General features: G+C 29.5%; 3 protein-coding genes across 3 annotated transcripts; 2 read left to right on the top strand and 1 right to left on the bottom strand.

The window, feature by feature from the left end:
* Window positions 1-6,031: 6,031 nt before the first annotated feature.
* On the top strand, window positions 6,032-9,480 carry Glyp (glycogen phosphorylase). Its single transcript, XM_027347185.2, has 8 exons — window positions 6,032-6,284; window positions 6,367-6,545; window positions 6,630-7,386; window positions 7,445-7,807; window positions 7,871-8,322; window positions 8,399-8,632; window positions 8,706-9,035; window positions 9,112-9,480. Exons 1-8 carry the CDS (start codon window positions 6,218-6,220, stop codon window positions 9,370-9,372), a joined length of 2,643 nt encoding a protein of 880 aa, XP_027202986.2. The 5' UTR covers window positions 6,032-6,217; the 3' UTR covers window positions 9,373-9,480.
* On the bottom strand, window positions 8,694-10,969 carry mRpS5 (mitochondrial ribosomal protein S5). The gene is made up of 2 exons (XM_027347186.2): window positions 10,741-10,969; window positions 8,694-10,666 (listed from the first exon to the last, which is right to left on the bottom strand). The coding sequence occupies exons 1-2, from the start codon at window positions 10,883-10,885 to the stop codon at window positions 9,477-9,479; spliced, it is 1,335 nt and encodes a 444-aa protein (XP_027202987.2). The 5' UTR covers window positions 10,886-10,969; the 3' UTR covers window positions 8,694-9,476.
* Window positions 10,970-10,990: 21 nt separating this feature from the next.
* On the top strand, window positions 10,991-11,656 carry l(3)neo43 (cytochrome c oxidase assembly protein COX16 homolog l(3)neo43). Its single transcript, XM_027347208.2, has 3 exons — window positions 10,991-11,139; window positions 11,206-11,289; window positions 11,397-11,656. The coding sequence occupies exons 1-3, from the start codon at window positions 11,080-11,082 to the stop codon at window positions 11,628-11,630; spliced, it is 378 nt and encodes a 125-aa protein (XP_027203009.2). The 5' UTR covers window positions 10,991-11,079; the 3' UTR covers window positions 11,631-11,656.
* The last annotated feature ends 1,140 nt before the right edge of the window (window positions 11,657-12,796 follow it).

Below are 12,796 nucleotides of genomic sequence, written 5' to 3'. Positions count from 1 at the left end.
CTTGACAAACGAAACGAAAACCTTTTTTTTTCGGATGAAAACCTATTCATAAAATCTGTACAACATAACGGATTTTTTCCGTTTCTCAATGCTTGTTTGTTTACTGGCTAAATCCATATACAAAGCTAATAAGTCATAAATAAACACCGAAAAAATATTCATCAGAAAAAAAGACAAATTGTTCCAATAATGGTGATGTTGAATCAAAAATTTTTTTTCATTCTATTTGATTTTAGAATTAACCCAGACGCACACACACACACACACACACACCGACGGACCACCAACCAAAAAAAAGGCTTGTGTTCTTTGGATCAACGGTTGATTTTTGCCATTCATCACTGAATGAATGAACACACAGAAGAAGAAATTGATTCTTAATGTTTTTGCTGTTTGCTGTTTGTTTGTTTGTTTGTTTGTAATAGAAATTGTGTAAATTTATTTTTTAGATTAATTTCTTTATTATTTGATTATAAGATTTATAAAAAAAACCCAGTTTTTCTCCCTTGTGTGTGTGTCTGTGTGTTATATATTTTCAGGTTCATCCTCATTCCGATCATCATGATGTTTGTCTTTGACCATTTGGTCCATGGGAACCACGTGCACAGAATTTGTTCCCAAAGAAGAAGTCAGTCCATCAGGTTTTTATGGACCATATGGTTCGAAAGAACAAAAATCACTCCAGTATTTTCTCTCTCTCTCTCTCTATTCTCTATATGGTACAAGTCAATGAATTTCGGGGCCACCAACACACCGATGATGATACAAAGAGAGACCATAAGGTTTTTATGCAAACAAAACCACCAAACAAAAAAAAACCTGGTCAAAAAGTCACTCGATGTACATAATGTTTGATTTACACAAAAACACACACACACAAAAAGGCAATGAAGAAGAGATAGATAAAATTTTTTTTTATTCAATTTTTGATCCAGGTGATGCTTCAAGATGGAAAATGAAAAAAAAAATTTCTGAAGCTTCTCTCTCTCTCTCTCTCTCTTCATATTTCTACAGTTTTTTCTTCTTTCAAAACCGTTTTTTCTGGTCGTTTTTTCATCGAATCGAGATTATTTTATTTTTGCTGGATGATTATTTACATAAGCCAATGACGATGATGATGATGATGATAATGATGTGTGTGTGTGGCAACCAAGTGTCTATTTTTTTTCTTCCATTGCTTGCTTGAATTATTATTGGACTCTATCTATTCTGCCTGTATTATTTGGTTTGTTTGATGATTTGCTCGATGATGATGATGACGAGGATAATGTTTGCATAAGCAAACAAATAATTTTTGTGTTGTTGTTTTGGGGTCGCCAAAATTTTCATCATCATCATCCTTTTTCCCCCTCCCACTCATTTTATCCACTTCTTTTTCCCCTCCATTCAATCATTCTATCGATAGATTGGCTATATTATTATTGGCGTAATGTATTGTTCAATAGGCGAAAAAAAAACTTTCTCAGCAAGTTATTGGTCGTTGATGATGATAATGATTTGGCCAAGCAAGCTTTTTATAAAAAGCTTGCTTGGCTTGTTTGTTTAACTAAAGCAAGCTCTTCTTATTTTTATATTTGTATACTTGGCTAATCAAATATCATCATCATCTTGTTGTCGATATTGGTTTGTTTGATTGTCATTTCCTTTTCTTTCATTTCATTTTATTCTCTCTCGATCTTCACACACACCAAAAAAATACACTATATAAAACCCACACACAAACCAAACCAAAAAATCAAATAAATTTTTCATTATTAGATGATGAGAAAAACCACAGCATTTTCTTTTCTTTTTTGCCTTGGAAATATATAATTATCTCACATTGAAAATATTGCCTGGTTTTTGTTGCTGCTTTCCTTTCTTCATTGCATATCATCTTTTTTTTTTTTATTTGTACCATCATTGAACCGAGTTTCCTTTCTTCTTTCTTTTTATCTGTCATCATCATCATTTAATTTTCATTTGATCAGATCACTATAAGAGAGAGAGAGAGAGAGAGAGAGAGAGAGAGAGAGAGAGACAAATTTTCATTTTTTTCTGTAATAATGTAAACAAAGACACACCTCCTTTCTATTTTAACCTATCCATTCTATAATAAATATATAGGGGAAAAGGGGGAGGAGGGGGTGTGTTTATACAACAAAAAAAAAAATTTTCTTTATCCATTATCCACATTATCTACATTATCTACATTAGCTTTTTAGCTTTTTAGCCAAAAAAAAAAAATTGTCAGATAAAATCATCGATCTATATCGACGATGAAAAATGATGATAAAATGAATATAGAGATTTTGCTATTTACATTTATCTTATCCGCACACACACACAGATGTTCATCTTTATCATCTAGTGAATGAAAAATAAGATTTATTGAAAGAGAACCAGAGAAAAAGCTATAAGAAAAAATGATAATCACCATTCAAACTTTGAAAAAAAAGTTTAATAAAAAATTTTTGCTTTGCCTTTTGGTTTAGCTATCGGCTAAATTCACACATTCAGATTGTTCATCATCATTATTATCATCACCGAGAGATGATGATGATTAATGTCATCGAAGAATGTTGTTGGATTTTCATTCGGTTGCTGCTGCTGCTGATGTCGTCACCAAATATCATTTTTTGTTGTTGTTGATGATGATAATCGAAAAACTTTGAAACTATAATCGTCACACACACACATTTATTTGTTTAGTTTGGTTTGGTTTTAATTGGAAGAAATATAAGATAAGAAGATCTTCAAGAAAAAGAAAACGAAATAAGAAAAAAAAGTTATTCCGTTATCATTCATTTTGTTTTTTTCTCCTTTTGGTTATCATCTGAAAAAACCGATCGGAACTTGATAATTCTATTTACACACACAAACACAAACACGCACATATTTATTTGGGTAGATATAGATATAATGATGATATCTGATCAAGTCTTATCTTTTACCTCACCCTTTTTCTTCTATTCAATGATTTGTTTTTTAAGGTTTGCCATAAGAAACTTGAAAAAAAACAACAATTTTCACAAACAAAAAAACATTGAAAAAAACATTTGTTGTCCTTTTCTTTTTTGTTTAAATCAAACAAACAAAACCAAAAAAGAAGTTACAAAATTTTCAATGAATATCTATTCTGCTATTATTCCCTTATTCCAATAAGTGTTTAAAAATATCCACACTATCCATTTGTAAATAAATAAAGTATATATTTAATTAAATCTGTTTGCTCCCGTTGATATATTATATTATATATGTAATGTAATGTAATGTTTTATAAGTAAGTGTAAATATATAAATAAGTTTATATATTGTAAATATATAAATTTTATATAAACAATAATAATAAATATTTACCAATTAGTGTGTTTTTATTCATCATCATTGATGATGATGATGATGATGATGATGTTTGTCTTTATTAAACACTAACTTACCACACACGGAACATAGAACACACAGAACCAGAAAAAGAAAAAAAACACTTTTAAATATTTGATTAATGCAAATATTAACTCAAGGTATTTGCCTATCATCATCATCATCATCATCATTATCTAAACATTTATCTATCTCTCTCTCTCTATGTCTATTTACACATTCAACAAATATAGATCGAGATTTTGAAGACGAAAAACGAAAACAGAAAAAATTTGATAGAATTTTTTCTGGCTTTGAAATTCCAATAGGATTCTCTCTATTTGATATATATACGGTATTTGTGAATTGTTTTTCCGCAATCTTTGTTGTTGTTGTTGGCTGATTGTTTGGTTTGTTTGTTGTTGTTTTTACACTTGAAAATTAAACAACAACAACAACAACAAATCAAAGCCTAAATCAATAATTATCATCTAATCATTATTAACTAATATTTACCTATATTTTTGATGTTTGTTTGTTTGTTTGTTTATTAATATAATTACAATGATGATGATGATGAGTAAAGTCAATGTTTTATTGTTTGTGGTACTGCTGCTGCTGTTGTTTTTATTTATCTTTTGTTTTGTTTGAGAAGTTTGTTTTTTTTTGTTTTTTTCAAACAAAGGTAACAAAGTGTTAAAATCAAGATTTAACCCATTTCTGTATTGCTGGGTTGATTAAATCAATCAATCGATCGATTTTTTTTTCTTGCTGTATCGACCCGACAAAGAATAATTTTCAGAATTTCACTGCAGCAAGATCAGTAACCGAATCACAGATTCTCTGTGTTAATCCCGGTGTAAGTTTTTTTTGGGTTTTTGCACCCAAACAAAATGAATGAATGAATGAATGAATAAATGTAACATTATGGTGTTAACTAACATTCATTGATTTATATAACATCAGCAAAAGATTGAATAAGATAATTCTCGAACAGCAAAAAAAAAAAACAGAAGAATATTCTTCTATTGCGAACAAAATTTCATTTCATTAAGTGGCGTGTGACAATTACCATCTGATCCATCAAGGATCATCATTGAAACATTTCATTTTGACTGATACAGGGATGGATTAAAATTTAGCAAAATAAAAAAAAAAAATCCGTTTCTGGATAATTAATTTTCAGCAGCAGATTCTTCATCATCATCATCATCATTATTATTTATGGTTATGAAATTTAATTTGATTCCTGGTGGTGGTGGTGGTGGTGGTAATCTTTTCTGGCAGATTTTTACTACTTCAGCAATTTCCAAAAAAACAAAACAAAACAAGAAAAAAAATTAATGATCCTGACATTTTTAAAAACAATATGTGCTGTGTAGTGAGTCGGGTATTTTTTTTATTTTTTTGCTTCGGAAATCATTTTTAATCCGGTTATTAATTTCATTTGTTCATCATCATCATCATCATCATCATTTTGTCAGATTAAATTAATTAAAAAACATTGAAAAAAATAGATAAATTTGACTGAATGTTTGAAGCTTTTTTTTTTTTTGGTTGAAAATATTTTTCGAGAAATCAAAATATTAAAGCTTATTATCAATAAAAGTCCAGACCAGTAAGCAGTAAAAGATGATTATAGTTTTTGATTTTTGATTTTTTTTTAAGAAAAAAAACGTGCTCCAAAATTCGGAACAACGATTAACAATTTTTTTTTTTTTTGAAATTATTGATGGATGATAACGATGATGCTAAAGTCCAGATCCTGAAAAAATAAAAAATAAAATTTGAAAAAAACTTTTGAAAACTTTTGAAAAATTCAAAATTGGAAACACAGTCACCATCTAGTGGCGATGAAATTGAAATCTTTTTTTTTCAAAAATTTCGATATGATTTGCCCTGATTTTGTTCACATCGTTAAAATATATTTTCGATGAGAAAAATTGAACATTATCTTGACATTTTTTTGACATGCAGAAAACTAACGTTTTTTTCCCTCAATCGTTTATGTTATCAAACAAAATGCCAATGATTTTTGATTTAAAAAAAACAGCAAAAATTTATCGGAAACATTGATAACAAAAGGGGGAAAACAACAAGTTTTCTGACAAAATTTTGACAAATTTTCATTTTTTTTTTCTTTTTGAAAATTCAAAACGACATTCATATGTCCCTGGTATCGAAATTTGTTTCCTTTTTTCATTCATTCTTTTCGTCGTCGATGAAAAATGCTAAAAATATTCTCTTCTTCTTCACTTTGTTAATCTAATTAAGTTTGTTGGCGCGCGCCAAACATGATTGAAAAACATGATCGTTTTGAATGAATGAATGGTGTGGTGTGGTGGTGTTAAGAACCGGCCGGCCGGTCGATTTTAAGAAAAACAACAACAAGAAGTGAGCAGCATGGAATTCGTGTTAATACATTTACCCTGTAAACATCAAAAACATTCAAAAGTGGAAAATAAAAATTATTGTCGTTTTTCTCGTTGTTTTGGATTTGAATTTGAATATTTTTCTCTCCCCTACATCGTTCAAGGACGTTAAAAAGACAAGACATTTTTGTTTATGAAGCGAAACCAGCAAAAAAAAAAACGATGCTATGATTATTAATCAGTAATGATGTTGATAAAGAAAATCATTTTATTTTTAATCATTTTGTTGTGATTGTGATTGTGTGTGTGTGAGAAAAAAGAAACAACAACAAAAACAAAACAAAAACGAAAAATCTTCTGTTATATAAGACAGTTGTGATTGTGGGATTTTTTTTCTCTTCATTTCAGTGTGATATTAGAAATTTAACACAGAAATATTATTATCATTTTGAAGTTTTGTAAATTTAAAAGTTTTATTCAAATTTTCCATCAATCAATCAATAATGGCATCCGCATCGCAAACTGATCTTGAACGACGTAAACAGATTAGTGTTCGTAATATTGCTACCGGTATGTTTTAAATTTTTTGTAATTTTTCAATCGAATAAAATTGGTTAATTTTACAAATTTTTTTTTATTTATAATTATAAAGTTGGTAATGTAAATGATATAAAACAATCATTTAATCGTCATTTACATTATACAGTGGTTAAAGATCGTATCGTATCAACATCAAGAGATTTTTATTTAGCATTAGCACATAGTGTACGTGATCATTTAACATCTCGTTGGATTCGTACACAACAAAATTATTATGAAAAAGATCCAAAGGTAATTTAGTAGTAGTAGTTGAAAAAATATGAATTTTTTGGTATAATTTTCCCTATATTTGAATATCCACCTGTATATCCATAGCGTGTTTATTATCTATCATTAGAATATTTTATGGGTCGTACATTAACAAATACAATGATTAATATTGGCATACAATCAGCATGTGATGAAGCATTATATCAGATGGGTTTGGATATTGAAGAATTGGAAGAAATCGAAGAAGATGCTGGTCTTGGTAATGGTGGTTTAGGACGGTTAGCAGCTTGTTTTCTTGATTCAATGGCAACGCTTGGTATGGCCGGTTATGGTTATGGTTTACGTTATGAATATGGTATATTTACACAGAAAATTATTGATGAAGAACAAATAGAAGAACCGGATGATTGGTTACGTTTTGGTAATCCATGGGAAAAAGCCAGGCCAGAATATCTGATACCTATACATTTTTATGGTCGTGTTCAACATGATGAAACAGGTGCACATTGGATCGATACACAAACAGTACAAGCAATGCCATATGATAGTCCAATACCTGGTTATCAAAATAATTATGTTAATACAATGCGTTTATGGTGTGCAAAATCACCACATAATTTTAATCTAAAATTTTTTAATAATGGTGATTATATACAAGCTGTATTGGATAGAAATTTTGCCGAAAACATTACACGAGTTTTATATCCAAATGATAATGTATTTGAAGGACGTGAATTACGTTTAAAACAAGAATATTTTCTTTGTGCTGCAACATTACAGGATATTATACGACGATATAGGAATGCAAAATTTGGTGAACAGATTGTTGTCAGGAATTCGTTTGATGAATTTCCGGATAAAGGTAACAAAAATTTTCTGGTTTGTTTGCATTTGGAATTCATTTTTTTTCATTTTTCCAGTTGCCATACAATTAAACGATACACATCCATCATTAGCCATACCGGAATTGATGCGTATTTTCATTGATTTGGAAAAAATGTCATGGGAAAAAGCCTGGAATATTTGTACAAAAGTTTTCGCTTATACTAATCATACTGTTCTACCGGAAGCATTAGAACGTTGGTCATGTGGCCTATTAGCACATGTTTTACCCAGACATTTAGAAATTATTTATGAAATTAATGCTAGACATTTACAACGTGTTAGTGAATTATATCCAAATAATCTGGATAAATTACGTAGTTTATCATTGATTGAAGAAGGTGATGATAAAAAAGTTAATATGGCAAATTTAGCTGTTGTTGGTAGCCATAAAGTTAATGGTAAATGTGAATGTTTTTGCTGTTGTTTTACCTTGTTATTTTTCTCTAAAATTTTTCTAACAGGTGTTGCGGCTATTCATTCGGAAATTATAAAGAAAACCGTATTTAAAGATTTTTATGAAATGACACCGGAAAAATTTACAAATAAAACAAATGGTATAACACCACGTAGATGGTTATTATTATGTAATCCCGGTTTATCTGATTTAATAAGTGATAAAATTGGTGAAGAATGGATTATCCACCTAGAACAATTACAACAATTAAAACAATTTATAAATGATGCAAATTTCATTCGTGATATACAACGTGTTAAACAAGAAAATAAAATGCGTCTAGCTGAAATATTAAAAAAAGAAATGAATATTGAAATTAATCCAGCATCATTATTCGATATACAGGTTAAACGTATCCATGAATATAAAAGACAATTATTGAATTGTTTACATATAATTACATTATATAATCGTATTAAATGTAATCCAAATCTGTCGATTGTACCACGTACTATTATGGTTTGTTTGTTTTGTTTCTCGTTATCATTAGTGATTTTGAAAATGATTTTTCGTTTTTTTTCTCTTGTGTTTAAAGATTGGCGGAAAAGCAGCACCCGGTTATCATATGGCCAAACAAATTATTCGTTTAATTAATAAAGTAGCCAAAGTGGTTAACAATGACCCAGTTGTTGGTAATAAACTTAAAGTAGTTTTCCTAGAAAATTATCGTGTATCATTTGCTGAAAAAATTATACCAGCTGCTGATTTAAGTGAACAAATTTCTACAGCCGGTACTGAAGCATCCGGTACTGGTAATATGAAATTTATGGTTAGTAGTGGATTTTGTTTCTTGGTAAAAGTCTCCTAACAAAAACTAATCGTTCTTTTCAAATTAACTTCAGTTGAATGGTGCCCTAACAATCGGTACATTGGATGGTGCAAATGTTGAAATGATGGAAGAAATGGGTAAAGAAAATATTTTCATTTTCGGTATGAATGAACAAGAAGTTGAACAACTTAAACAAACGGGTTATAATGCATGGAATTATTATAATACAAATGTTGAATTGAAAATGGCAATCGATCAGATTAATAATGGTTTTTTCAGTCCAAAAAATCCGGATATGTTTAAAGATGTTGTTAATGTTTTACTTAATCATGATCGATTTTTTGTTTTTGCTGATTATCAATCATATTTGGATTGTCAGGAAAATGTTTCCGATTTATATAAGGTATGTTTTATTGATAATTTTTTACTTTCCTGGCAAATTTCTCATGATTATCTTTCATGATTTTCCCCCCTGCCAGAATCCAATTGAATGGACACGTAAAACAATATTGAATATTGCATCATCGGGAAAATTTTCAAGTGATCGAACGATTACCGAATATGGTCGTGAAATTTGGAATGTTGAACCATCGTTTGATAAATTACCTGAACCACATCAAACACCTACTGCCAACAACACCATTAACACCACTAGCACCATTAACACCAATAGCGTCACTAATAACACCAATAACACCACCGTAACCAAACCAATGAAAAATGGTTTAAAAAATGAATAAAAAACATTCATTCATTAATTTTGTTGAAATTACAAAAAAAAAACAAGATTTTTAATTAAATAAAAATTACTATTATTATTATTAAACAAAGGTAAATGTTGTTGTTAATCAGATTTTGTTGTTGTTGTTGTAGAAAGAAATTTATCTCTTTTTGCTTGTAAACGTTCTTTTTCCCGTATGGTTAAATAACTTTCCAATTGACCATAACGTGCAATTAAATTAATACGTACTTGTTCACGACTTTTACGATAATTCCATTTTTTCATATAATTTTTCCAACCATTTTGTTCAGTATAATAAACTGGTTTTAAATTTTCCTGTTCTTTTACTTTACCATCATGTATAAAAATATTAAAATCTAATATTTCTGTATCACCAATTTGTTCATCCGTACGACAACCACCAACATTATCCGATGGTTTAGCTTTTAATATTGGATAATTACCTAAACATTCATTAATTTCAACAACATTCAATCGTTTTTCATTGGCCATTTGTTGATAGGTTTTCTGATTGATTAAACCCAATAAAAATGCACGTGTTAAATTTAGATAATTACGTTCACTACCTTCAACTTTACAATGAATATCTTTGATACCGGTTACATCACAAATACTACGTAAACAACGATGAGCTGATAGACCATAACCAGGTGGTTTTTTCATTGCAAATACTTTTGATGAACCAAAACGTGAATAAAAATCATGTAATATTGTATTCTGATCCAATTCTACCCGGAATAATCGTTGTCCAGCTTTATTTTTTGCATTATTAATTGCAGTACGAAGATCTTCGGATTTAGCAATAGCATAACCAACTAAACCATTTGCATTACCAGTAACAGCTAAAACTGAAATAATTTTCGTACGACCGAAATTTGGTTTCATATAGAAAACTGGTTTAACCATCAATAATTTTGTATCGAAACCAATGAATTCTTCACCGGCAATCGGATCCGGTGGTCCAATCCATTTGCCCAATAGTTTTGTACCACTCCATCCACGTTCCAATGGATGTACATAAGCTCGTTTTCTTTTTTCCATTTGATCACGAATTTTTATCAGATTTTCCTTATAAGCAGGATCAACTTTTAATTCTTTAATCTGTACTACTTCACTTCCTTTCATAACCGGTGCATTTAGGCCAGGCCAAAGAAAATTCTTTTCACCAACACCCATAATTTGTCCACGATTTAAATCTTTATACATTTTTCGATTAGCACCTTTACCACGACCTCTTCTTCTACCTGCATTACTGACCGATAATAATCCTTTCCATATCTGTTCACCAGGCACTTTAAAAAAGAGAAAAAATTGATTAATAATTCATTCAACAAAAAGAAAAATCATAAATTGAATTGCAACAAACTTCGATTGAAAAAACTATATGAATTTCGTAACTGTTGATGATTTATAATCATATTTTGATGTAAATCTAGACATTTTGCTGTTTGTAAAATGGATTGATGAGAATTTGCAACGAAATGACGAGAATATTGAACAATTTTTAACATTTTTTGAATTTTGTTTTTTAAAATTTTAAAAAATTTTCAAATTTGAAAAACACAAACAGACAACATGTGACAATCGTGTATCGTTATTTATGAACAGACGATTGTTTTTCCAAAAAAAAAATTTTATATTCGAAACATGTGAATTTCATATTTTTGTAATTTTTTTTTAAACAAAATTTGTAATTTTTAAAAAAATGAATTATAAAAAAGCGCTAAAATCCAATACATTACTAAAATATGGCCTGCCATTTCTGGTATATTTTGTAATCCACTTTTGATTATAATTATTAATAAAATCAACAAATATTTAATCCTTAAAGAGTTTTATGGTTTTGGGATCATTTTTACTTCGTGAATTTACATCAATTCGTTATGAAGTATATAATTATCGTAGACGTTATATGGTAAGTGTTTAATGATGATAATAATACTTGTTACTTTACGGTTGGTTACTTAATTCTATGTTTTTTTCTTTTCATTTTCGTTTCGTTTCAATGTTAAACAAACAAAGGGAAACAAGCGTCGAGACCATGATTATGCTTTGGAAGAATCGGAAAAATCCGATGATGAAGAAATGAAAGAATCATCAACCGCTGCCACCATTGAAGATGATAATAGTGATGATTTGAAAAAATTAATAGAATTAGGCCGGAATGAAGAATGGAAAAATATACGTGGACCAAGACCATGGGAAGATAATCGTGAATACAGAGAATTAGTGGAAAAAATTGTTAATAAAAAATGAAAAATAAAAAAATTCCTAGTCCCTTTTGTGAAAATTTTTAAAAACTTTTTTTTAAAAAAATTATCCTCATAATCATCATCGAATTCCGATCCACCATCATCAACAACAACATTATGTATAGGATTTCAACGAAACAAAAAATCGTGCAATTCATAATTCACGAAAAAGCTTCAGGGCTTGCCATGATTTTTTTTCTTCTTCTTGATGATTATGATGGTGATGGCGGGGATCCCATAGTGTTAAACACACACATATTTGATTTTCCATCAATTTTTTATTTTTTTTGGTGACTTATGACGTACAGATGAAGAAGAAACATTTTTTGTTTGTTTCTGTTCTTCTTCGGTTAGTGGATGCATCGCCAAACTCTCATAAATCATATTAGACAAGAAACGAAAAAAAAAATCGTGACTTGAGAAACTAAGAAAACTTTCTTTTTCGAAAATTACCTATCAGGTATTCCTACCATTATCATTTTTTTTCGTTATCGGGTATGGTGATGTTGATGATCATCATCATCATAGTTTGGCCAAAGAAAAGGTTTCGAATTTGAATTTTTTCGCCATCATGAAACAAACAAAACTTTCACTCATATCTTCTTCTCGAATATCTCTTCTCCGTTGTTCTTCGTTGATGAACACCAATCACCACCACCACCACCAATAGCAACTACCAAAGAACAATAAATCAGTAAATCTCGCTCGCCAGCTATAATCGGCATGTATTGTTCATCATCATCATCATCACCATTGCTGATTATTTGATTTTTCCATTCTTTTTTCGCTCTATAATTATCATTAAAGGGGAAAAGGATATTTTTCTTCTTCTGATTCGTTTTCATCTCGTTAACACACAATAGTTTCTTTTTTAGTAATTCGTTTTTGCATTGCTCCTCTTCACTTGCTTGTCTTCGATGTCGTCGTCGTTATCGGCCAAATTTGATGATACTTATTTTGACCATCACAATAATGATGTGTTTTTTTATTTAAAAAACAAAATTTGTTGTTACTTTTCTTTTCTATTTTGCTTTATAAGATCTTTATAAGAAGATGGACAAAACAAAAAAATCTTTATTGGTCACCATTCAAATTTTCAAATTTTGCTTCTTTTCTTCTTTTGTCGTTGTTGTTGTTGTTGTCATCATCATTATTATTGTCATCAATTTT

This window comes from Dermatophagoides pteronyssinus, unplaced genomic scaffold, assembly GCF_027571235.1.
Source record: "Dermatophagoides pteronyssinus isolate colony J.1.1.1.1 unplaced genomic scaffold, Derpt_VIB-CSIC_2022.12 sq0018, whole genome shotgun sequence".
Classification (NCBI taxonomy): Eukaryota; Metazoa; Arthropoda; class Arachnida; order Sarcoptiformes; family Pyroglyphidae; genus Dermatophagoides; species Dermatophagoides pteronyssinus.
The sequence above is the reverse complement of the archived record's forward strand: the minus strand, read 5'-3'. Positions and strand labels throughout refer to the sequence as shown.